Raw genomic sequence first — 26,121 nt, 5'->3', positions numbered from 1 at the left:
CAGCATCCATGGAGAGGGAGCAAGCTAACATTTCTAGTCTAGATGACTATTCAGAGCTCGCTGTCAAGCTTGCTGTCTCTTCACAGATGCTGCCTGACCCGCTGTGAATTCCAGCATTTTTTTTGTTAGTGCCAATTCCAACATCTGCAGTAATTTGCTCCTAAGATCTGAGTGGAGCTGCTTTTTAAGTACCTATGTCAACAAAATTATATCTTAGTAAACCCTTCCACGACATTCACCTGTCCTTTGACTTTGAGGTTCCAGGGATATTCATATGGAATATCTGTTCCCTCTGCAGACTCTAGGCAAGAACGGAACATTACTGTTTGTGAATTTGGGCTATTGGAAAACTGAATGTTATTCCACGATCAAAAATTGCACTCTTCACTGGCCAATTTATTTTGTTTGGAGTAGCAGAGACATGTCGGTGAGAGTGAATTCAGTGACTGCACTTGTGCAGCTGCTGATTCATAACCCCGATTTATCCCAGCAGTTTCACGTGTTGTTTCTGAGTGACAGAGGTTCAGTTTCACCTGTGTCTATACTGTCAGTGACGACCTTTCCAAAAAAATGCCCTGTCAGACTCTTGTGACTTTGTGACGAGACGGAAGAGGGTTAAGTAAAGTTTTGAGACCCGAGGTAATGTGTCTGTCAATTTATTGTTTGTGTTCTCAACTTTGGCATTAACAAATTGGCTGTGTAACAAATTGTGCCACTAACTAAGATTGCCAGTCTGGTTAAAAACTCCTTGAAAGCTGCCTTGACCCTGCAACCACACAATGACTTTTAGTCTGCACTATTGCCAAAGTAAATGAAAAATCTTAAGTAGCACAGCGTGCTATGTTTTGGTTTGATTTACTAGGCAACCACATTCTGTATAACAGTTTTCTGAGCTCTGGCTCACTCTCTAATGTTTGTTAGAAGCTGGAAGCCTTTGGCAGTGGGATATTTATAGTAGGTAATGCATAAGTGTGTGTCCTCCAGGCTCCCATCCAGCTGAATGTAGGTATGGGTGAAAGCGACAGGGGATCAGAACGTGGAAAAAGCAATGTAATTGTAATCAATTGGTATGCGAAATGTACTATTGCAGAGTAAATGTTCGGAGTATACTGATAAATAGATAGTAATCATTAAGTTTAGCCTTTTGAGCTCTGCAATACTCTGTTTACTGCTGTAGTAAGGAACTCTGACCAACTCTATGAATCTAAATGCTGCAGTCAGAGATTGGGTGTCAGAACTGAGGTTGTAGGGCTTGAAACGGCCTCACCAGTTTAGAGATTGGGAGCATTGCCAGTAAATGCTGAAAATGTTTCTTATTGGAGCACCACCCCAAGGGTGGGCAGAGAGTAGGCCTACCACTGCATTTGGCTTGGGACTGGTAGATCTTGGCATCCGATGTGATTTATAGACTATGCTGCTCACAAATAATAAGCATAATCACTGATCCAGCTCCATATTTCCAATCAGCTCTAGATAATTAACTGTTTTGCCAAATGGAGTCTTCATGGCCACAAAGCAACCCCATTGGAAGGCCTGACTTTAGCCTCTGTATCCTGGTCAGGTCAGGGATCCCAGTCCAATACCACCTCCCCGTTGTTTAGAATTGGCCAGTGGTGATGAAGAGATAGATGATTGATGGTACCTTAGACCTGGGATGTCCAGAAGGTGGAATGAACCTCTTTGTCTTCATATCATTCATTTTCATCCGTCCTCATCCCTTTCAGTCAACCTTTTGATGATTCAACCTCAGTGTAGCGTCTTACTGACTCTCCATTTCCAAGCATGGGGACACCCATTTTGACGTTGAATTCAGGTGCCTCCTGGTAGATTAGGCGTTTGTTATGTTTTCGTCACTTCAAAGGAATGCAATCAGAATCGTGACAGCTCAAATTGTTGATTCTCCTTTGTTTTTATTCTAGGGGGTGCTGGGGATCGGGACCGGGATCGGATGGCTGTCAATCATGAAGCATTCCTTCTTATGGCAAACTCTCAGAATGACATGGAGGATTGGGTGAAAGCCATTAGGCGAGTGATATGGGCTCCATTTGGTGGAGGTACTCCAATATATCTGTACTCTGAACCAATATTAGATCCAACTGACTGTACTCAGCTCACTCTAGGACCCACCTCCAGCCAGGAGGGCAGCTCTGGGAACCACATTCTCCAGAGTTACCCCCACTTTACCATCCCAGTACCTGATATAGGGTAGTTCCCGCATAGTGACATCCAGCTATGGTCCCACGTATGGCCTGCTTATGTACTGGAGGAACGCAGCAGGCCAGGCAGCATCAGAGGACCAGTGAAGTTAACATTTCGGGTCAGGACCCTTCATCGGAATTTTCTAATTTTCTGAAGAAGGCTCTCGACCCGAAACGTCAACTTTCCTGCTCCTCTGATGCTGCCTGGCCCGCTGTGTACCTCCAGCTCCACATTGTGTTATCTCTGGCTCCAGCATCAGCAGTTCTTTCTATCTCTGTCAATGTACTGAATTGGTTTAGAAAAAAGCAGAGCTCCCTTAATAAATGCAACTTTTTGAAAACAAAAATTTTAGTCAAAATTGGGATTGACTTCTTAAGGAAATCCAAGGCCCATGTAATTCTTATAAGACCGATCCTACAGTGAGCAGGGGGCAGTTATGTTTAGAACCATTATCAGCTTCTTCCAAATAGGCTGAGATTAAACAATCATTAAATCCACCTCTGTAACATCACCCAGCGTTTTCCCCACTTAACTTACCTGCAGTTGAAACCCTCATTCGTGCTTTCCTTGCTTCTAGACTTAACTATTTCAACACACTCCTAACTAATCTCCTGCATTCCATCCACTCTAAACTTGAAGTGAACCAAAAAACTCTACCGTCTCGCTCTTAACTTGCACCAAGTCCCATCCATTGATCACTGATGCTGGTTCCTGATCAGGAAACGTTTTGATTGCTATTTTATCCTTGTTCTCACCTGTCAAAGTCCCTGGCAACTCCACAATCCTCTGAGATATTAAGACTCATCTAATTCTGACCTGTTGTGTATCCTCAACTTCAGTGGTTCCACTGCTGGTGTCTGCACCTTACGTTATCAAGGTCCTACGCTCCAGAAATCCTTTCCAACACCTTTCCATTTCTCAGTTCACGTTTGAGGTGCCCTTTAAAACTGACCTCTTCAATGAAATTATTGTTATTTAACCTAAAGATCTTGTTGTATGGCTCTGTGTCTGTTGTATTTTATTCTTTGCGATGTTTTATGATGTTAAAGGTGCTATACAACTTATGTTGTTGTAGTGCTAGACTGTGCATTGTTACACTAGTTACTGATACCCGTCATGTGAATGTAAGGCTTTTTATATGTTCCCTACTTTTAAACATCCCTTTTTATGGAAAAGAAGTGTCTTCAGAGCTGCGTGTCATTTATCATTTGTCATTGCCATCTTGAGATGCTGTATATTAACTGGAATGAAATGCATGCATTTGTGGAAGTTTTTTACTTAAAAATCTATCATTGAGTCCACAGAGGTCACTGTCATTATCTTCTGAATAATCACTGCTCTTGGCTGTTCAGTGCCAAATTTTAGATCATACGCCATTCTGCAGTAGGAATCGAATTGCAAAGGGCTTGCATCCTGTCCTGGGGGAACACTAGGAGTTTTCATTCGCAAAATTTCTGTCTATGTCTAATCTGCATGGATACATCAAATTAAAAGGTAGCTCTGGGGAGAGAAATCAGAGTTAAGGTTTCGGGTCGAGTGACCCTTCCTGTGTGTGGACGAAGGTCATTCGACCTGAAACAGTAACTCTGATCTCACACCGCAGAAGCTGCTAGACCTGCTGAGCTTTTCCAGCGATTTCTATTTTTGTTTATGATTTACAGCATCTGCATTTCTTTCAGTTTTGACTCAATGAAAGCTCTGTTCACTCAAGAAGCCTCTCTGTCATTTTGTTAACTCCCCAGACGTCATTGAATTGACAATAGAAGAGGTTCTGTGGCTAATGACATGGTGGAAATGTTGAACTCTTTCAGCTGTTTCTCATGCCCCATTCAGTCAATATCAGAGTGAGATTTCAGTTGTCTAGATCAAGGGAAAGTGTGCCTATTTTCAGCTTGCCCTCTGTATCTGAAGCAGGCAATATTGGTTGTTTTTATTTGCCTGTTCTCTCTTCTTTTTTTTGCCATTTCATGAAACTTATGCAGTCTCAGACCAAGGAGAGTTTTGATTCTTTTTGTCATTAATGAAAATCACTCTCATTGCTTCCTTAACATTATACCAAGCTGAGGCAACAATAATATACTGACATTGGGCCAAACAGCACCACCTTAAAATCATAACCCATAAACAAGTCAATACAACAAGTATGCTCTGAGTTTCAATGAGGTCATGACTGATCTAATCAATTCCTTCATTGATTAGAAATTTGCCTATTTCAGTCTTGAATACACTTAATGACCCAAACTCAACAGTCCTCTCTGGTGAAGAATTCTACAGATTCACTACTGACGAAATTCCTCCTCATCTCTGTCTTAAATGTGTGACATCTTATTCTGAGATTAAGTCCTCAGGTCCTGCACTCTCCCATAAGGGGAAAAACACTTCTCCAGGCCAGTTAGAGCAGACGATAAATACTGACCTCATCAGAAGTACCCACATCTCCACAACAAATGCAAAAGAAAATGCATGCTCTTGAATCACACCACTGGATGATAATGGACCTGAATTTTCCTGCATTAAAAATGACCCCTAATGAATCAAATAGAATCCCTACAGTGTGGGATCAGGCCAGTCAGCACATCAAGTCCACACTGACCCTCTAAAGAGTGTCCCACCTACCCCCATTCCCCATAACCCTGCAGTTCCTGTGCTAACCCACCTAGCCTCCACAACTTAGCATGGCCAGTCCACCTAACCTACACACCTTGGACTGCAGGAGGAAACTGGAGCGCACCCACAGAGAGAAAATGCACAAATTCCACACAGACAGTCACCCACGGGTGGAATCGCACTCAGATCCCTGGTTTTGTGAGGCAGCAGTGCTAACTACTATGCTGCCTGATATTCAGTTTGTAACAATCATGCAAACCAAAACTCAATAGATATTAATCAAAGCTCTTGGAAGTATTTAGTGAGCCATTGTGTGATAACATAGAATCCCTACAGTCTGGAAACAGGCCCTTTGGTCCAACAAATCCCTCAGAGCATCCCACCCAGATCCATCCCCCTATTCTACACATCCCTGACACCTATGGGCAATTTAGCATGGCCAATCCACCTGGCCTGTACATCTTTGGACTGTGAGAGGAAACCAGAGCACCCAAAGGAAACCCACAGAGATACAGGTAGAACATGCAGACTCCACACAGACAGTCACCCAAGGGTGGAACTGAACCCAGGTCCCAGGCTGAGCCACTTTGCTGTGACTAAGAAATTTGTAGACTTATGTCAATGAGTGTTAGACGGATCAGCGATATGAGAGAGTTTCGTGGCATTGAGTCATTGGCCAATTGTCTGGTTCCCTGTTAATGTGGTTATTTCATTGAATTTATGTCTTTGCCTGAAGTAGGCACAGGATAATTAGAATCAGATGACTGCAGCGGCTAATTGTATTTCTGTTTAGAATGATTCAGGGTCTGAGGTGCTTACAAACAGTCAGCAAACTGTCCTAAAGATATATCATAAAGAACAATAAGTCTGCAGTATAATATCTGGTCAGCAAGATACCAGCAAATAGAGAATGCATTATGTTATTGAAGGTGGGGGATTTTCAGCACCGTGTACCACTGCCTGGCACGTACAGCACTTCAACAGCACACGAGTAATTTCTAGCCACATATGATCTGAATAAGGACATTAACCAATTATTGGGAAATGCTGATACAGCCCAGCAGTGTAAAACGACATGGCTAGCCTGCTTAGGTGGGTGGAACTAGGAACTCTTGCTACATCCCCATGCCCACTTCCATATTTGCCCCCCAAATTATTTGAACATTTGTGGGAAGAGAGCATGATGGAGAGAGGTGATGTTCTGCCTCTCTGCAGGGTCAGTGTCACCTCTGTATGTGTCTCCAGACAGTGTTGTATTAAAACCGGCTCTCAATTCCCTTTTGTGGTGTTGAGTGACCGAATAGATAAAAAAGAAATGAGGCTTTTATGTGTTGACGGACGGGTCAGTGAAAGTGCTCATTCTGTGTGAGACTGTTACAAGCTCAGCCACGTATCAAGAGTGTTTGGCTGTGAAGATAATCCAAGCCCACCTTTTCAAAATACTTTTAAAGGAGCAATGAACAGAATACTTACGTGCATTATTTGTTATCTTGCCGGATAACACTCAGTAGGTTAGTTTTCCCGAAATCTCTGGCTCATAAATAAATGTAACTAGCAATAATGCCCTTTTGAAATCCACATTAACGTTCCTCAGTTTTTTTTAGCAGACAATTTAACTAAAAGGTGAACTCTGGGCACAGTGAGAAAGTCACTTGCTGCTAGGATGTAGATTTATACAGCTGAGTAATTTCTGCTGTGAACTCTCAAGGGGAAGAGATCATTAACTCTTTTTGCGTATTGTTTATAGATAAGAGAATAGACACAAGGAATTTCTGAGAGAAATATTTTCAGCAATGAAGCAGCTAAACTAATCCCTTTCAAGGGGCAATGCTTTCGAGAGAGAATAATGTGATGGCAAATTCTTTTTTGGAGGAGGGAGATAAAGAATTAATTTTCCTCAGAGTGGCATCACCAATCGAAAAGGGAAAATTTAGTTTCAGTACAATTGTGCCATTCACTAGTAAGGTATTGGTGATGTTATTGAATTCATAATGGAGAGTTCTGGACTCACAATTTGAGGTTTAAATTCCGTGACAGAGCAAATTCAGTTGAATTAATTCATACAAAATAAAATGACCAGATTGTTGTAAGATCCCATCTGATTAATGACCTTCAGGGATGAAAATCTGCCATCCTTACCCAGTCTGGGCTACATGTGACTCCAGACCCATTATAATGCCCTCTAAAGTGGTGGCGCAAGCCACTCAGTTGTATCAAACTGCTACATAAAGAGCCAACACTGTGGGTTTACTTACGCCACACGAATGCGGCAGCTCACTCCCACCTTCTCAAGGACCAGTGAGCACATGCAATAACTGCCCACAGCACTCAAGATCTCAAGAATGATTGTATGGAAAAAAAAAAGTTGCCAGCTGAACAAATTTGCTGATCCTTCTTTTGTAAGGGGATATGTCTTCGAGGTATCTGATCACTGGGATGGTTGGGTTGGTCTATAAATAAAGTGTATTAATGAAGATAAGGAGAAAATTATTGCGGAAACATTTCTTGTCGAGCAGAGAAATTGGAGCCTCCTCCAGGGAGCTGCTGTCCCCTCTTTTCAAGCTTTGAACAACTTTAAATAGCCCAGGTGGGTTGTATAGATACTCCAGCATCATCATAGTAGCAATAAATCGGTTGGCAAGGTGCCCCTCAGATCATCGGCACAGGAATTACCTTGGCTTACTTTCTCCCTTAACCATTTCCTGTCACTCTGCTAGGAATTAATTTGACCACAATCATTTGGAAATAGCCAGTGTTATTCAGAACGTGGAGATTATGCCAGAGCTTGAGGAACATTGAAACTTTTAAGGATTCATTCACAGGGTGTGGGCATTGTTGGCAAAGTCAACTTTCATTGCTCAATCCTAATTTCTGGGCTATTTCAGAGGGTAGTTCGGAGTCGGCCACATAGCTATGGGCTTGAAATCACAGGTAGGCCAGACCAGGTAAGGAGATTTTCTTGCACTAAAGATTTTTTTTTATATTCACTCTTGGAATGAAGCCATTTCTGGGTGGGCCAGCATTTATTCATCTGTCCTTAGTTGCCACTGAGAAGGTAGTGGTGAGCTGCCGTGTTGAACCACTGCAGGTTGTGTGCTGTAGGCAGACCCACAATACTGTTAGGGAAGGAATTCCAGGAGTTTGACCCAACCACACTGAAGGAAGTCTAGAGTTTCCAAGTCTAGAAATATATCACTTTTACAATGTTGTTAAGATGAGGAGCTGAACAGCATGGTATGGAGCTAAACTTAGCTCAGTTAAAGCAACATTAGGATTTGAAGAATAACAGTAGGCCATTCAACCCTTGAGTCTGCACTACGATTTGGTAAGATCAGGGCTGATCTGTATCTCAGCTCCATCTGCTTATCTTGGTTCAATAACCTTTAATAAATGCTTCTGGCTACCAAATAAAATCCATCAATCAGACATATGCCCCACAGTCTCAACCGCTTATTGTAAGAGCTGGTACAGTATGGCCTAAGAACTTCGGATGAATCTCAAAACATGTTGACTTATGGGGAGTGGGATAAACAGAGAATCATTCAGAAATGCAGAGTTTTTATTTATTTATTTATTTGTGGGATGTGGACATCACTGTCTGGCCAGCATTTATTGTCCGCCTTTAATCTCAGAATTGTTAAGGTGCAAAAGGAGGCCATTCAGCCCAGGTGTGTCTGTACTGGCTGTTTAAATGAGTTTCATAACTTAATGCCACTCTCCTGTCCTTTCCGTAATCCTGCACTGTTTAAATAATCATCCTGTGCTATCTTGGATGGTTCAGCTGACCCTTTCTCTGCCATGTTTCCAGGCAGTGTATTCAATATGCTGTGTGAAAGTGCTTTCTTCTCACATCGCATTTGTATATTTTATAAAACACTTTAAAACTACACACTGTCATCCTTGAGCCTTTTATGAGCTGTAACAATTTGTTGCTATCTACTCTGTCCAGACCATTCATGATTTAAAATAAAATATTTTTAATTTCCCATTCTCTTTCTCCTTTCATAGTAAACCAATTTCTGGAGTTTCATGTCCCTGGAATCAATCTTGTAAATATCTTGTGCGCTATCTCCAATACATTCTCATCTTTCCTAAAGTGTGGAGCTCAGAACCGCACACACTATTCCAGGTGATGTTCTTGGAAAACTGCAGGAAGGTTTAATCAATGCTAATTTTTTTCTAAACCATTAAATTCCGTCAAATAGACAACATGCCTGAAGCATTCCCCCTTCAAAGACCTGGCATGAAATCAGGAACATGCATGGTGGAGGCGTTTCACTATCTTGTGACTCACAAGCATTAAAAGATTTACTTTAAATGGGCAGAAACTGACTCCATTGGTAAAGTGCATATATTACACCTATAATTTAAATATTATTAGGTGTCATTTAATCACTATTACAGTTTTTACTTATTGGGAATAGAAAAATCCAAAGATTGCAACAAGTTGGTTTGTTGCTTTTATCTCAGTGTATTCAAAATCTTTTTACATCCTTCCTCTGCCTGATCCTTTCTCTGCCATCTCCTTCAACTCTTTGCCCCAGGTCCGTATTTTATCTGTTTACAGGGTGTGGGCATCATTAGCTCGGCCAGTGTTATTTCCCACTCCCTAATGTCAGAATCTAGCCTCATTTATTTCTACGTTCCACTTCACTGCCAAGGAAAGAATCTTCAGACCAGCTTCTCGAACTAGTTGGAAAACCTCTTCCCTAGTGTCTGCGACAGACTTCTCTCTCCTGCTTCAAAACCCTTCTTACAGCCTAACTTTCACCCGACAGGCTCTTCTTACTCCGTGTTGGATCTAATCAGCACTTTCTGAAACATGTTGGAACATACTTATTGGGTTAGAGGCTCTTCATAAGTGCAAGTTATTGATTCAAAGTGCCATTAAATCTGGTATGTATGTTACTCATTCAGGTCGATGTGTATGGCCTCCAGACATAGCAGTCTGGTTAATGTATCAATCTGTCTTACTTGGATTTCACTTAGAACAAGTATCAAATTTGAAGACTGCCTTTAACTGGGCCAGCCTGTAAATACTGTGTTAGGACATTGTGGCACAGCGGTAGTGTCCCTACCTGCAGAATTCTTGGGTTCAAGTCCCACTTCCTCCAGAGGTGTATGTCTGAACATGTTGATTAAAATATCTATAAATACTATGCCAGCAACAGGAAGTCAGAGACTGGGAATTCTGTGACCAGAAACTCACTTCCTGTCTTGCCAAAGCCTGTCTACTTGTCATGTTGCGTTGTTAAAGAATCTGCTGAGTTAAAGAAATTTACTTGAGAAACTTCTTATTTTGCTAAAACTATTCTGCAAGAGACAGCCAGCCCATATGACGCTGATCATTTCCACTGATGGCATACGGTCATACAGCAAGGAAATAGACCCTTCTGCCCAATAAGTCCATGCCAAGTCAAGTTTCCCAAGTCAGGAGTGTGATGGACTAGTCCCTATGTGCCAAGATTAATGTAGTTCCAACAACACTCAAGGAGCTTGACACTATCTCAGACAAATTAGCCCGCTTGTTGGCACCCCATCCACCACTTTCAGCCTACACTGCCCTAACTATTGCGCTAGAGTGGCAACAGTGCCTACAGTGTGCATACAGTAACAACTCACCAAACCTACCACATTGGCACCTTCCAAATGTCTGACCTCTAGCAAGACAAGGGGAGCAGATGCTTGAGAACACCACTACCTGCAAGTTCCCCTCCAAGCCACTAATGATGCTGACTTGGAAATATATTGCCTTTCCCTCACTGTCACTGGGTCAAAGACCTCGAACTCCCTCCCTGCATCTTTATGTCTCTCTCTATACCACATGGATTGCAGTGACTTAAGGATGTATCTTACCACTAACTGAAGAATGGACATTAAATGTTGGTTTAGTGAGGGATATCCACATCTAAGTAAAAGTAAAAAGATATGTAACAATTTTATGGAATTCCATAAGATCAATCTCACAAAATTAAATACAATTACGCAGAACAAAAACAGACTTCCGACTACAATAGTGCAAAAGATTATAAACAATTAATCTCTTTAAATCCTAGTTTGAGAAAATTTCAGAAAAGGAAATGGGCATGGACAGTAAATTATATTGCTAAAAGGATTGTAATTTACATGTTGTAATATAAAGCAGAGGTCAACATTAATTACACTGAGCCTATTGAACTTGCTCCTGTCTTATCTATGAAGACTTTGACTTGTTCCTCTAATATTCTTTTGTCATATTGTGTTGTTAAAGAATCTGCTGAGGCAAACAGACTTATTTGAGAAACTTCTTACAATAGTTTGACTTTGCTTAAAGGTCTGCATGAGACAGCTGAGTCATATGACATTGCATCACTTCCTGTCTGACGATAGTGATAGAGTCATACAGCATGGAAATAGATCCTTTGGCTCAACTTATCCATGCCAACCAGGTTTCCCAAATAAATCTAGTCCTATTTATCAGCATTTGGCCATATCCCTCTAAACCCATCCTATTCATGTAGTGATTCTAATGTCTTTTTAATGATGTAAATGTACCAGCCTCCACCACTTCTTCTGGCAGCTCATTTCATATGCACACCACCCTCTGTGTGAAAACATTGCCCCTCAGATCCCTTTTAAGTCTTCTCCCTCACACCTTGAACCTATGCCCCTACCGTGGGGAAAAGAACTTGGCTCTTCACCTTATACATGCCGCTCATGATTTCGTAAATGTCTATAAACCTCAACCTCTGGCTCTCGAAGGAAAAAAGTTCCAGCCTATCCAGCCTCTCCTTATAATTCAAATCACCCAAGCTCGGTAACAGGGAATAAGAGAAGTTAAGAAAGACAACAGAATCAACGGGGCAGAAAACTCAAGAAGGGATCATACAGTATGGCCAAGTGAAATAGGGATTGATAGGAAGAGTGAGGGGAGTAACAAATTAAAAATATTATATATGAATGCATGAAGCATAAGAAATAAGGTGGATGAGCTTGAGGCTCAGTTGGAAATTGGCAAGTATGATGTTGTGGGGATGACTGAGACGTGGCTTCAAGTGGACAGGGAATATTCAAGGCTGTACGTGCTATCGAAAGGACAGGCTGATGGGAAGAGTTGGTGGGGTGGCCCTGTTGGTGAGGAATGATAATCAGTCCCTTGCAAGGGGGGGGGGACATAGAATCAGGAGATATAGAGTCAGTATGGATAGAGCTGAGAAATTCTAAGGGTAGAAAGACCCTAATGCGAGTTACCTACAGGCCCCCAAAACAGTAGTCAGGATGTAGGGTGCAAGTTGAATCAGGAGTTGAAATTGGTCTGTCGCAAAGGTATCGCTACAGTTGTTATGGGAGGTTTCAACATGCGGGTAGACTGGGAGAATCAGGATGGTAGTGGACCCCGAGAAAGGGAGTTTGTGGAGTGCCTCCGAGATGGATTCTTAGAACAGCTTGTACTGGAGCCTACCAGGGAGGAGGCAATTCTGGATCTGGTGTTGTGCAATGAACTGGATCTGATCAGGGACCTCGAAGTAAAGAAGCCATTAGGAGGTAGTGACTATAAGATGATAAGTTTTAATCTGCAGTTTGAGAGGGAGAAGGGAGAATCGGAAGTGTCAGTATTGCAGTTAAATAAAGGGAACTATGGAGCTATGAGGGAGGAGCTGACCAAAGTTCAATGGTTCAATCCCCTCGCAGGGATGGCAGTGGAACAACAATGGCAGGAATTTCTGGATATAATGCAGAAGGTGCAGGATCAGTTCATACCAAAGAGGAAGAAAGATCCTAAGGGGAGGCAGGGGCGGCCGTGGTTGACGAGGGAAGTTAAGGACTGTATAAAAATAAAAGAGAAGAAGTATAACATAGCAAAGATGAGCGGGAAGCCGGAGGACTGGGAAGCTTTTAAGGAGCAACAGAAGATAACTAAAAAGGCAATACACAGAGAAAAAATGAAGTATGAAGGAAAACTGGCCAAAAATATAAAGGAGGATAGTAAAAGCTTTTTTAGGTATGTGAAAAGAAAAAAAATGGTTAAGACTAAAATTGGGCCCTTGAAGACAGAAATGGATGAATTTATTATGGGGAACAAGGAAATGGCGAAAGAGTTGAATAGGTACTTTGGATCTGTCTTCACTAGGGAGGACACAAGCAATCTCCCAGATGTAATAGTGACTGAAGGACCTAGGGTAATGGACGAACTGAAGGGTATTTATATTAGGCAGGAAATGGTGTTGGATAGACTGTTAAGTCTGAAGGCTGATAAGTCCCTGGGACCTGATGGTCTGCATCCCAGGGTACTTAAGGAGGTGGCTCTAGAAATCGTGGACGCATTGGTAATCATTTTCCAATGTTCTATGGATTCAGGATCAGTTCCTGCGGATTGGAGGGTGGCTAGTGTTGTCCCACTTTTCAAGGAAGGAGGGAGAGAGAAAACAGGAAATTATAGACCAGTTAGCCTGACGTCAGTGGTGGGAAAGATGCTGGAGTCCATTATAAAAGATGAAATTACGACTCATTTGGATAGCAGTAACAGAATAGGTCAGAGTCAGCATGGGTTTACGAAGGGGAAATTGTGCTTGACTAATCATCTGGAATTTTTTGAGGATGTATCTATGAAGATGGACAAGGGAGAACCAGTGGATGTAGTGTACCTGGACTTTCAGAAAGCCTTTGATAAAGTCCCACATAGGAGATTAGTGAGCAAAATTAGGGCACATGGTATTGGGGGCAAAATACTGACTTGGACTGAAAATTGCCTGGCTGACAGGAAGCAAAGAGTAGTGATAAATGGGTCCCTTTTGGAATGGCAGGCAGTAACCAGTGACATTCCACAAGGTTCGGTGCCGGGACCGCAGCTATTTACAATATACATTAATGATATAGATGAAGGCATTAAAAGTAATATCAGCAAATTTGCTGATGACACAAAGCTGGGTGGCAGAGTGAAATATGAGGAAGATGTTATGAGAATACAGGGTGACTTGGACAGGCTAGGTGAGTGGACGGATGCATGGCAGATGCAGTTTAATGTGGATAAATGTGTGGTTATCCACTTTGGTGGCAAGAACAGGAAGGCAGATTACTATCTCAATGGAGTAAAGTCCGGTAAAGGGGAAGTACGAGATCTGGGTGTTCTTGTACATCAGTCAACAAAAGCAAGCGTGCAGGTACAGCAGGCAGTGAAGAAAGCTAATGGCATGCTGGCCTTCATAACAAGAGGAATTGAGTATAGGAGCAAAGAGGTCCTTCTGCAGTTGTACAGGGCCCTGGTGAGACCGCACCTGGATTATTGTGTGTAGTTTTGCTCTCCAGATTTGAGGAAGGACATTCTTACTATTGAGGCAGTGCAGCGTAGGTTCACGAGGTCAATTCCCAGAATGGCAGGACTATCATCTGTTGAAAGATTGGAACGACTGGGCTTTTATACTCTTGAGTTTAGGAGGATGAGAGGGGATCTGATTGAGACTTATAAGATTCTTAAGGGATTGAACACTGTGGAGGCAGGAAGCATGTTTCCGCTGATGGATGAGTCCAGAACCAGAGGACACAGTTTAAAAATAAGAGGTAGGCCATTTAGAACAGAGTTGAGGAAAAACTTCTTCACCCAGAGAGTGGTGGATATATGGAATGCTCTGCCCAAGAAGGCAGTGGAGGCCAAGTCTCTGGATACTTTAAAGAAAGAAATAGATAGAGCTCTTAAAGATAGTGGAATCAAGGGTTATGGGGATAAGGCAGAAACAAGATACTGATTGTGGATGATCATCCATGATCAGCTGGCTCGAAGGGCCGAATGGCCCACTCCTGCACCTATTGTCTATTGTCTAACATCCTTGCAAATCTTTTTATAGTTCACCGTTTACAGTTTATTAACATCCTTCCTATAGCAGGGCAGTCTTCAGATCTGGCTTTTTCAGTGTCTTGTACAGCCTTAACATGATGTCCCAATTCCTATACTCGATACGCTGACCAATGAAGGAAAGCATGCCCAAACACCACCTTCACCATCCTGCGCCCATGCGTTGCTACTTTCGAGGAATTACACCCCTCTGTTCAACAACACTTTCCAGGGCCTAGTGTTAAATGTGTCAGTCCTGCCCTGGTTTAGGGGTGGCACTCTGGCTCAGTGGTGAGCACTGCTGCCTCACAGCATCATGGACCCAGGTTCAATTCCAGCCTCAGGCAAGTGTCTGTGTGGAGTTTGCACATTCTGCCATGTCTGTGTGGATTTCCTCCGGGTGCTCTGGTTTCCTCCCACAGTCCAAAGATATGCAGGTTAGGTGGATTGGCCATGTTAAATTGCCCATATGGCCCAGGGATGTATAGGTTAGCTGGATCTGCCATGTGAAATGCAGGATTATGGGGTTGGGGCTGAGTCTGGATGGGATGTTCTTTGAAGAGTTGATGTTGACTTTTTGGGCTGAATGGTCTGGTTCTAAGCTGTAGGGTTTCTATAAAAACAATTAACAAAATACAACACCTCCCATTTATCTGAATTAAATTCCATCTGCCATCCCTCAGCCCCCTTGGCCCAGGTGATCAAGATCCTGCTGCATTCTTAGGTAACCTTCTTCACTGTCTGGTATACCACCAAATCTGATGTCAAATGCAGATGTACTAACCATGCCGCTTATATTCTCATCCAAATCATTTATATAAATCACAAACAACAGTGGGCTCAGCACCAAATCCTGTGGAACACCTCCAGCCTCCAACAGCTTCCTACCAGCAACCTTTCTGTTTCCTATGATCAAGCCAATTTTGTACCCAGGTGGCTAGCTCTCGCAGATCCCTTGATACTTATCAGTCTACCACTGGAAACCTTGTGAAAGGCCTTGCTAATGTTCATGTAGACAACATTTACTATTCTGCCTTCATCTATCTTCTTGGTCACCTGTTGATAAAACTCAATCAGAGCGTGACCAACAGACTTTCTTAATTACTTGTTTACATATGAGGGTCAGTTAGCTGGTCAGTTAGTTTGTGGTGTGGAGTGATGCCAACAGCGTGGGTTCAGTTTCCACACCAGCTGAAGATACCATGAAGGCCTTTTTTCTCAACTTGTCCCCTTGCATGAGCTATGATGATGCTTAGGTTAAACCACCACCACTTGTGTGCCTTTCTATCTTACGGGAAAGCAGACCTGCATCTTTCTAGGACTACACCTTCACAGTTACGTTTTTGTGTCTTTTTTACCTTTTTTTTGGCCCCTGTTTATAGGTCTGCCCTGAACTCTGAGCCTTTATAGTCTCATCAGATCTCACATTGGACTTGGACTGGCAAATGGGTTTATTTTACAGACAAAGAGGTACCATAAATATGGAATTATATACAATTATATGAGGCATTCTTTTATCCAACTCCTCAAAACAAATTCTATAAGATACTGCAAATGGAATGTTAACTTAATCTTTTGTAGCTAATGGAATAATTATTCCAAGCTTGCAATGTTGAAGTGAAGAATTACTTGGGAAAGCTGTAACCAGTGCATCAAGTGCATAAACACTGCAAGAATAGATAGACATGTTAAATGGGAGGGCAGTAAGGTGATAGGGAGGGTATAATCTGGGGAAGTTTGAATTCATTCACTTTCTTGTAAGAACAAGAACAGAGGACAGCATCTTAAGGGGTCAGAGCAAAGATGTATGATAGAATCAGGTGACCAGTGCAACAAGCGGGTCTTGATGTCTCATTATTTCAGTCCACCTTTTATGCTTCTCACAAGTGATGTGGCAAAATTCTCACTAGGAAGCAGCAAAATGCCATTTTAGAGGAATGAGTGCTTCATTAAATGTCTTGTTAATGGCACAAACCACTCATTAATTTTCAGCCTCCCATCTTACCAACTTTGGGGGTGTAGGGGGTGGTATTCGTGATGAAGGACTTCCCAGCCAGCTTCTGAGGATGGGTCACCGAACCCGAAATCTGATTTTTTTCTCCGCAGATAGTGCCAGACCTGCTGAGCTTTTCGAGCAACTTCTGTTTTTGTTGTTAATAAGCTAGACATCAAAAAGACTTGACTGGATCTTCCAATGATTCCATATTCTTATTTACAATCTGTAGGAGTGTAATGCCTTTATCTAATTTTGTGTGTGTGTGCGCTTGTGTTTGTGTGTGGGGAGAGAGAGAGAGAGAGAGAGAGAGAGAGAAAGAGACAGAGAGACAGAGAATTTATGGATGAGACATTGCATGTACAGGGTAAGTGTGAGGGAATTTTTTAAAAGTCTTCTTTACTTTAAAACTCACAACAGCTTGCTGCTTGATTATTTCATTGGGTCTCACACTTTGAGATCATGAAAACACATGCCTCTCTCATCACATTTATTACTGATCATGGAGCGTAAAGCAACAGAAGTTCTGTCCTGCAATGTTACCTTTTGATTTCTCTCCACACATGCCACCAGACTTCCTGAACTATTCCAGTAACTTCTGTTTTTCTGTCCAAATTCTGTCTGATATTTGAAAAGGTGTGAACTTCATAGACATTGATTGTCAGAGAGACTTTACTGTACAGACACAAGGAACAGAAAACGATTAGCATGCGGGCACAGCGAGCATAAATCATAGATGGCTTTGCTGAGACCACACCTGTGTGCAAAGTTGGCCTCTACATTTAAAACAAGATATACTTTCATCAGAAGTAGTCCAGCAAATCTTCAAGGGTTACAGGGAGGAAAGTGGACATGGGGAATATCAGATCAGCCATGATCATTGTGATAACCCCAAAAAGACCGGGCAATCACTAATTTATCTCTTCAGGGAGCTTGTTGAGTCTGAGTTCCTTTGGTAAAAGGCGATGGACTGCCTAGCTGGAACTCCTCATCTGTGCTCTGCAGGGGATACAATGCTTCATTTTTCCCTCCACCTCCATTTTGATTTAACTCCTCCCTACTCTCTCTATCCCTCCCTGTCTTTTGATGATTTGCATTGCCTGTATAGGGCTTTACATGTAAACTTATGATTAGCCCCATGGGCAATTTACTGGTGGCAGTTCATGGTTTAATAAAAAGCACAGTGATTGGTGTTGGGAAAGCCATTTGGTTATTCGTGATAACACTTCTGTGTTTAAAAAAAAATCTGACTCAGGGATGATACTGTAGAACTGTCCGCCCCAGGCTGGGACTAGCCAATATACACTCTATTCTAGTGTTCAACAGTAAACAATGTTCCTTTCCAGTCAGGCTTTCTGGGTTATTACAATTCTATTCTATGGCAGAGCAGGCTTGAGGGGCCGAGTGGCCTATTTCCATTCCTACTTCTCTGGGAAGACAGGGTTGTCCTGCAATGGGAAGCTAAGTAAGTTGGGTCTGTACTCTCTGGAGTTTAGAATAAGAGGTGTTCTCTTTGACTCATTCAAAATTATGAAGGGGCTTGACAGGGTAGACACAGACCTTACTTCTCCTGGTGAGGGGAGTCTAGAGATGGGGACGTAGTCTTAGGGGGTCAATTTTTCTTTACTTTATTCATTCACGGGATGAGGGCATTGCCCAACCCTAATGGACCAGAGAACAGTTCAGAGTCAACCACATTGCTGTGGGTCTGGAGTTACATGTAGGCCAGACCAGGTAAGCCCTTCTCTAAGGCACATTAGTGAACCAGATGGGTTTTTCCCGACAATCAACAATGGGTTCATGGTCATCACGAGATTTTTAATTCCTGATATTTTATTGAAATCAAATTCCATCATCTGCCCCGTGGCGGGGCTCTAACCTGGTCCCCAGAACATTACCTGGGTCTCTGGATTTACAGTCCAGTGATCATACCAACTGGGCCATTGCCTTCCCATTTAGGGCTGAGATGAGGAAATATTTATTCCTTTATGATGTTTTGTATGTTTGGAATTGTCTAGATGCTACAATGTTGAGTATATTTAAGGCAGGGATAGACAGATTTTTCAACTCTCAGGAATTCATGAGTGAGGATGCAGGAAAACTGAACTGAGGTCTCAGCTCAGCTACAATCATAGTGGATGGTGCCGCAGATTCAGTGGACTGTATGGTCTTTGGCTGCTGCTATTTCTTATGTTCTTGTGCGTTCACATCCTGCTGCAGTTTGGAATTGGGGGAAATGGGGAAATGGTCAGGTATCGTACTGAAGATCTGGACAGTGAGAGAGAGGGGGGGAAGCATCTCTGGGAGAAATGGGTGATGGGTCAGGGTGTTTATTTTTGTTAATCAGGTCCAGAGTCAGCACTATTGCTGAGCTACACAACAAAGACTGAAAACATCAAGTGCCTTCTGAACATGATAAAATTTCAGGCATGACTGAGAAATAGAATATCACAACAAAACTCGAAGGATTGACATAAATTCCACACTCCAAACAGTGTAGCTTTGAGTTGGAAGACAGCCTCACCACCCCCACCCAGTCCAATCCCAGCCCCTCATGGCGGTGCATTCTAATTGCAGTTTGTCTTGTTTTAAAGTGATGAGATTTTCCCATAGGAAAATTGTTTTTCTAATCCTTTTAGAGAAAGATGGAGATTGATTCAACGCACAAGACACGTTTGTTAGGCCAACATGCAGGGTGTGTTTATCCAGTAACAGGGAATTGACATCACTGACAAGTAACTTGTATTGACAGCTTTAAACTGAAGAAAACGTCAAAGCTTTTCTCAGTTTTGAGAAGCATTTGAATATATTGCTGAACTGACCTCCTCAAGTCAGGATGCCGTCTTTGATATCTCCACCTATTTTAGGAAGTGATATGACCATTTATTGTTACGCTTTCATACTTGTAACCAATGGCAAATCAGCAGAAAATCCTGGAACTCCCCGTCTAACAGCATTGTGGGTCTCCCTACGCCAAACGGACAGCAGTGGTTCAAGAAGGCAGCTCACCACCACTTTCTTAAGGGAAACTGAGGATGGGCAATAAATGCTTGCCAGCCAGCAAAGTCTGTGAATGAATAAAGTCAAATAGGACATAATAGGTGCTCAATTATGTAGTCGGTGAATGTAATCAACTTGTGTCTTTTACCTGTGACTAAATAACCTTCTTGTAAATGAGCTGGCTGACTGTAAAGTTTTATTGCTGATTTGTTGTGATGTTCCTGATCTGGATGTCAGATCTTGCTGGCCTCTTAATTACGAGAGCTGTGCTTGTGAACCAGCTGTAGTGTCTGATGGCCACTGTTACCTTACAGCTAACCCCTCAGGTGCCTGACACACCATTGCTTCTTCCAGAAGAGATCAGGAGGCTCATAAATTTAACATATCCTCTCACCCGGGCTCCGACAGTCGGATGTGTAAGACTTGACGTTAGCAACACTGCCATCTCTCACTACATTACACCTAATGCTAGAGAAAAACTGCGGATGCAGTGAATCAGGAACAAAAACAAAAGTTGCTGGAGAAGTTCAGCAGCATCTGTGAAGAAAAAAATCAGAGTTAATGTTTTGGGTCTGCTGACCCTTCCTCAAAACTGGCAGTAGCTGGGAAAATGTTGCTTTATAAACAGAAAATAGGGAGTGGAATGGGGTAGGGAGTAAATAATAGGGTAGACCTCAAAGAGAAGGAAGTTGGGTAGACAGAGGAGTTGATAACGATCTAGATAGGAGGGTCAATAGTTGTGAACTTCTCCGCAGTTTTTCTCTAGCATTAGGTGTGATGTACTGGCAGTTCAGGGTCTTTTTTGTGAGCAGAACGTAGCTGTTCTGTGAAGCAGTCACCCAGTCTACGCTTCGTTTCCCTAGCGTAGAGGAGACCACGCTGTGAGCAGCGAATGCAGTCGATTAGATTCTGGGAAGTGCAGGTGAAGTGTTGCTTCACCTGGAAGGTATGTCAGGGCCCTTGGATACTGGGGAGGGAGGAGGTAAATGGGCAGGTCTTGTACCTTCGCCGGTTACAGGGGAAGGTGCCGTGGGGCTGTGGGCGTGTAGGGGGTGGTATTCGTGATGAAGGACTTCCCAGCCACCTTCTGAGGACGGGTCACCGAACCCGAAATCTGATTTTTTTCTCCGCTGATAGTGCCAGACCTGCTGAGCTTTTCGAGCAACTTCTGTTTTTGTTGTTAATGCTAGAGAAAGTTTGCTGATTAAATTATTGCTCAACCCTCACTGGAGCATCATCTCAGTCAATTGAAAATCCTTACGTACTTTTCAGTAGCTGACTGACTGTGTGAGACTCTTGGCGTACAGACTAAAATGGGTCATGTTGCACGTGGGCTAGTAAGAATAATTCATTACCCCCCAGCAAAAGCAAAAGTAACCCTTGAATGGTGCACTAACAGTAATGCCTCAGTCTCTACAACATCTCCCATCCAACAAGAGATTTCTGTTACATATCAGGGTGACGTCATGTCAAGGATACATTATACAATAGAGACATAAAAGGTGGAAACGTACCATCAGCTGGTTGAGCAAGCAACATCACAGGCAAAAGAATGTGAATTCATAACTTAAGTATCAGGTTACACTATGTCATTGAGACAGGACACCGCAAGTGTTTAATGTAGTTTTTTTTATTTGACGATATATTCATCACATTAAGCACATGTTAATAAACTCGATATCAGGAATAAAAGACCTAGGAGCAGGGGTAGGCCATTCAGCCTTTTGGCTGTCCTCTGCCATTCACTGAGATCGTGGCTGATCTGATCATCCTCAACCTCCACTTTCCTGCCTCATGCCCATAACCCTTCATTCAATTACAGGTTAAACATCTGACTTTCTCAGCCTTGAACTTACCTTAGCGCACTGCAAGGCCTTACTTGGCATGATCTCTGTAGTGATTCTGTATGGGAACTTAATCGAATGATTTTCTTGTTTGGATTCATGAGATGGAAGGTTCCTTTAGCAGTGTTCTCATTACTCCTCAGGAAAATCTTGTTAATGGGCAGCAAACTAAGCAATGTCTTCACTGAGCAATGAAACATCTACTGTGATGATGAAATATCATTATGCATCATTACTCTGAGCAGAGATAGTAGGAACTGCTGATGCTGGAGAATCTGAGATAACAAAGTATAGAGTTGGATGAACACAGCAGCCCAAGCAGCATCAGAGGAGCAGGAAGGGTGATGTTTCCGGCCTAGACACTTTTTTGAAGAAGGGTTTAGGCCCGAATCGTCAGCCTTCCTGTCTCTGTGGTATAATGTGTCCTGTAGGGGCGGCACGGTGGCTCATTGGTTAGCACTGCAGCCTCACAGCGCCAGGGACCGGGGTTCAATTCCAGCCTCATGCGGCTGTCTGTGTGGAGTTTGCACATTCTCCCTGTGTCTGCGTGAGTTTCCTCCAGGTGCTCCGGTTTCTTCCCACAGTCCAAAGATGTGCAGGCTAGGTGGATCAGCCATGCTAAATTGCCCATAGTGTTCAGGGGTGTGTGGGTTATAGGGGGATGGGTCTGGGTGGGATGCTTCAAGGGTCAGTGTTGGCTTGTTGGGCCGAAGGGCCTGTTTCCACATTGTAGGGAACCTAATCTAATCTTAACATTTTGCCCATCAATAATCTGTCGAAGTCAGTCTTGAACGTACTTAGTAATCCGTAGAGTTCTTACAGCACAGAAAATTTCCCATAGCGGTCATCAAACTTCTGCCTAATCTCATTCCCAGCAGTTGACGTGTACACTTGTAAGCCTGATGTTTCAAGTGCTCATCCTCCTCCACTAAGATGTTGGACAATAGAATTTCAAGAACAAAAACAGAAGTTGCTGGAAAAGCTCAGCAGGTCTGGCAGCTTCTGTGAAGGTAGAAACAGAGTTAATGTTTCGGGTCCGGTGACCCTTCCTCAGAATTGGACCTGAAACGCTAACTGTTTCTTTCCTTCACAGATGCTGCCAGACCTGCTGAGCTTTTCCAGCAACTTTGTTTTTGTTCCTGATTTACAATTTCCGCAGTTATTTCAGTTTTTAATTGAATTTCAAGGACTGACTACCTTCTAGGAGAAAATTTCTCCTCACCCTTGTCTTAAATGGGAGTCACTTTGAAACTGTGCTTCTCTCTCAAGTTCTGGATTCTTTTATGAGGAGAAACGTCCTCTCAGCATCTTGCCTGTCAACACTCTTTGGAATTTCATTTGTTTCAATAAGACATGTCTTTCTTCTCTGTCGCACAGAATGAAACATAAAGCAATGTTATCATTGCACCCCTCATTGTAGCTTGTATGCACTCCTCCAGTTTTACGATATACTTCCCAAGGAAGCCCAACGTTACCATTCAATAAGAACTTAAATAAATTGTTGGGATCAAGCAGTTTCTGTGGTGAGAGTAGAGGGTATTTTTTTGGGGTGTGGAACATTTGCCATTTCAAGACATAGTCCAGGGATGTGCAGGTTAAGTGGATAGGCGATGCTAAATTGTCCATAATATCCAGGGATGTACAGGTTGGGTGGATTGGTCAGGGGAAATGTGGGGTAGTGTGGATAGGGTGGGGTGCTGGCTTTGGGTGGATGCTCGTCAGAGGGTAAGTGTGGATTCGATTGGCTGAATGGCATGTAGGGATTCTGTGATTTTGAACACCTTGAGCTGTTCTAGGAGAAAAGTCTTGGCTTTCCCTAGTCTCTCCACTTGACTGAAGCCTCTTGTTTCCAGGATCATCAAAGTAAATCTCATCTGCACCCTTTCCAAGGTCTGACCTGTATCCAGGACTGTGGTACCCAGAATCAGACATTACCCTCTAGCTGAGGTCCAACCGGGTCCCTGTAAATGTTGGCAAAACTTCCTTGCTTTAGAATCAGCTTCCCCAAAGCCAATTCCAAGCTGATTGAACTCTAGCCTGTTTATACAGCGTTTCCTCTGCTGCCTCAGGGTAAAATGAGTTCTAATGTTCCATTACTATGGTAACCTCATCAGGCATGGTCTCCAAAATGCACCACACCTGTCCCTCAATTGAAAGTAAGCAACACCTAGCAACCAATTAGATTCCAGTATCCAAATACCTTCCAGGGTTTCAAACATTTTCAACTAAGCAACTTGCACAATTATGAATATTACAATAATTATTTTGGAAGGGATATCGACAGTCACACTTAGAGTGTGGATTAATGCAGTTCATTACCGTATTGCTGATAAAATATAAGGCCATTGTTTTCTTGTGAAGTCATCAGTTAACACTGGTTAATTCTTTTGGACAAAACGGCAAAGTGAAACTTTCCAAACCTATCCTGATCCTGTCACAGGTCAGTGATTACTTTTCCAACTGAACTGCAGCACTCAGTCCTTTTTACTACAGACTAACTGTTTGAAATGTATTATTGACCTGGATTTGGGTATGCAAGTCATAGTTTCAAAGATGTCAGCTGACACAGAATTCAGCAAAGAATGAGGAGGATTCAGCAGAGCATGAACAGGACAGAGAGTGGCAAATTAAATTGAATACAATTCAGGGTAAATTGATGTATGTTGATAACAACAACGAGGGGAGGCAATAGAAACTAAATTTTAAAGAGGATTTGGAAACGGAGAAATATTGTGGCATGTGGACACAGAAACTGGGGTGTACGTAGCTACAGAGAAACAATGGAGTGTACGTAGCTACAGAGAGACACTGGGGTGTATGTAGATGCAGAGACACTGGGGTCTCTGTAGATAAATAGAATCCCAGCTGTTCTCTGTGCCTCATCTAATGAGGGCAAGTATCACATGTGCCTCTTAACCACATTATCCACCTTATCTGCTGCCTTCAGGGATCTGTGGATATGTACACTAAGGACCCTCTGATTTTCAGTACTTTCCAGAGTCAGACCATTCACACTAATCCCATGTCTTGCTAGTCCTTGCCAAATGCATTACTCAGACTTCCGGGTTGAGTTCCATTTGCCCACTGCTCTGCCCAGCTGATCAGTCCATTGATATCCATCTCACTATTTACCACACTACAAATTTCTATGCCACCTGCAAGGTTCTTGTTGAATCATTAATGTACATCACAAACAGCAAGGGTGCCAGGACCAAGTCCTGCAGAACCCACTGGAAACAGACTTCCAGTTACAGAAATATCCCTCTGCCATCAGCTTCTGATTCCTGCCTCTTAATCAACTTTGAATCCGATGTACCACTTTGCCTTGCATCCCAAAGGATCTAACTTTCTGGACCAGTCTGCCATATGGGTCCTTACCTTGCTACATGTAACCCACATCAAATGAATTACCCACATCAACACTCTTGGTTACCTCCTCAAAAAGTTGGATTTAAATTGTCAAACACGATCTTGCCCTAACAAACCCGTGCTGTCTGTCTCTGATTAACATGTGTCTGTCTAAGTGCAAATATATTCTGTCCCTCAGAATCCTTTCTACTAACTTCCCTGCTGCTGAGGTTAGACTGACTAGCCTGTAATTTTCTGATCTGAAACTTCCTCTTTTTTTAATAATGAGACAATATGAATAGTCCTCCAGTCCTCTGGCACCTCACCTGTGGCTAAAGAGAATTTGAAAATTACTAACAGGTCTCCTGCTTTGCCTCACTAAGCAGCTTCAGACATATCTCATCCAGGCCTCCACTTTTAAAGTTGCTCATCACCTCTCTCCATGATAGCTTCTTACAGTGTTTCACACTCCTCCACTATGATGTCTATACCTGACATCCTTTACCATTGTGAAGATCAATACAAAGTATTGAGGACTGTGCCAACATGTTACCTCTGGGGGCCCTACTCCTTCTCCAGTTATCCTCTTGATCTTTATAGGTTTAAAAAAAAGCCTTTTGGATATTCCTCTCTCCCACCTGTCATTACTTTTCCATGCATTGTCTTTGCTTTCCTAACATCATTTTCAGTTTCCCTTCAGCAGTCTTACACTCCTCTAGGGACTCTCCCATATTGAGCACTTGCTGTAAGCGTCTCTTTTTTTCTGAACCTATATGCTTCTTGATATATCCAGTTTTAGTCCCTCTAATGGAATATATTCGTCCTCATGATTTCCTCGTTGATTGACTCCCACTGCTCTGAAACAATTTTATTGGAAAGTAGTTGTTCCCACTCCAAATGTTTATGTTCAAAAAATTAGCCATTCCCCAGTTTACAACGTATTCCTGGCCCATCCTTATCCTTTTCCATAATTATCCTAGATCTAACTGAGTAATGGTCAGTATGTTTCCCTTACTGACACACGTTCACTGTCACTGGGTTAAAATCCTGCAGTTCCCTCCCTAAAGGTACTGTGGGTCAACCTACAGCAGATGGACTGCAGTGTTTCAGGAAGGTAGCTTGCCAACACCTTCTCAATGGCAACAAGGGATGGGAAGTAAATGCTGGCTCAGCTAGCGATTGCCACATTCCACCAAATAAATAAAAGAAAACTGTACAACTGCCCAGGCTCATTTCCAAATGTTATGTCTAGGACTGCTCTCTCCCACGTTGGGCTGGGAACTGGCTAAAAATATTCTGTTGCAAAGAGAAATTCTATTTAT

At 42.6% G+C, this 26,121-nt stretch overlaps 1 protein-coding gene across 4 annotated transcripts in view; it reads left to right on the top strand.

Annotated features, from left to right (window-relative positions):
• The window catches only part of LOC125467627 (rho GTPase-activating protein 22-like), a 305,993-nt gene that overhangs the window by 242,345 nt on the left and 37,527 nt on the right, over positions 1-26,121 (top strand). For 3 of the 4 annotated variants that reach the window (XM_059640302.1, XM_048563745.2, XM_048563744.2), the window contains one exon: positions 1,920-2,054. In XM_059640302.1, the coding sequence (XP_059496285.1) occupies positions 1,920-2,054 (135 nt within the window). Of the gene's footprint in view, positions 1-600; positions 640-1,919; positions 2,055-26,121 lie in introns of those variants that run through there. The other variant, XM_048563746.2, reaches the window with a different exon arrangement.

This window comes from Stegostoma tigrinum, chromosome 37 (genome assembly GCF_030684315.1).
Source record: "Stegostoma tigrinum isolate sSteTig4 chromosome 37, sSteTig4.hap1, whole genome shotgun sequence".
Classification (NCBI taxonomy): domain Eukaryota; kingdom Metazoa; phylum Chordata; class Chondrichthyes; order Orectolobiformes; family Stegostomatidae; genus Stegostoma; species Stegostoma tigrinum.
This window is presented reverse-complemented; position numbering and strand designations above follow the sequence as displayed.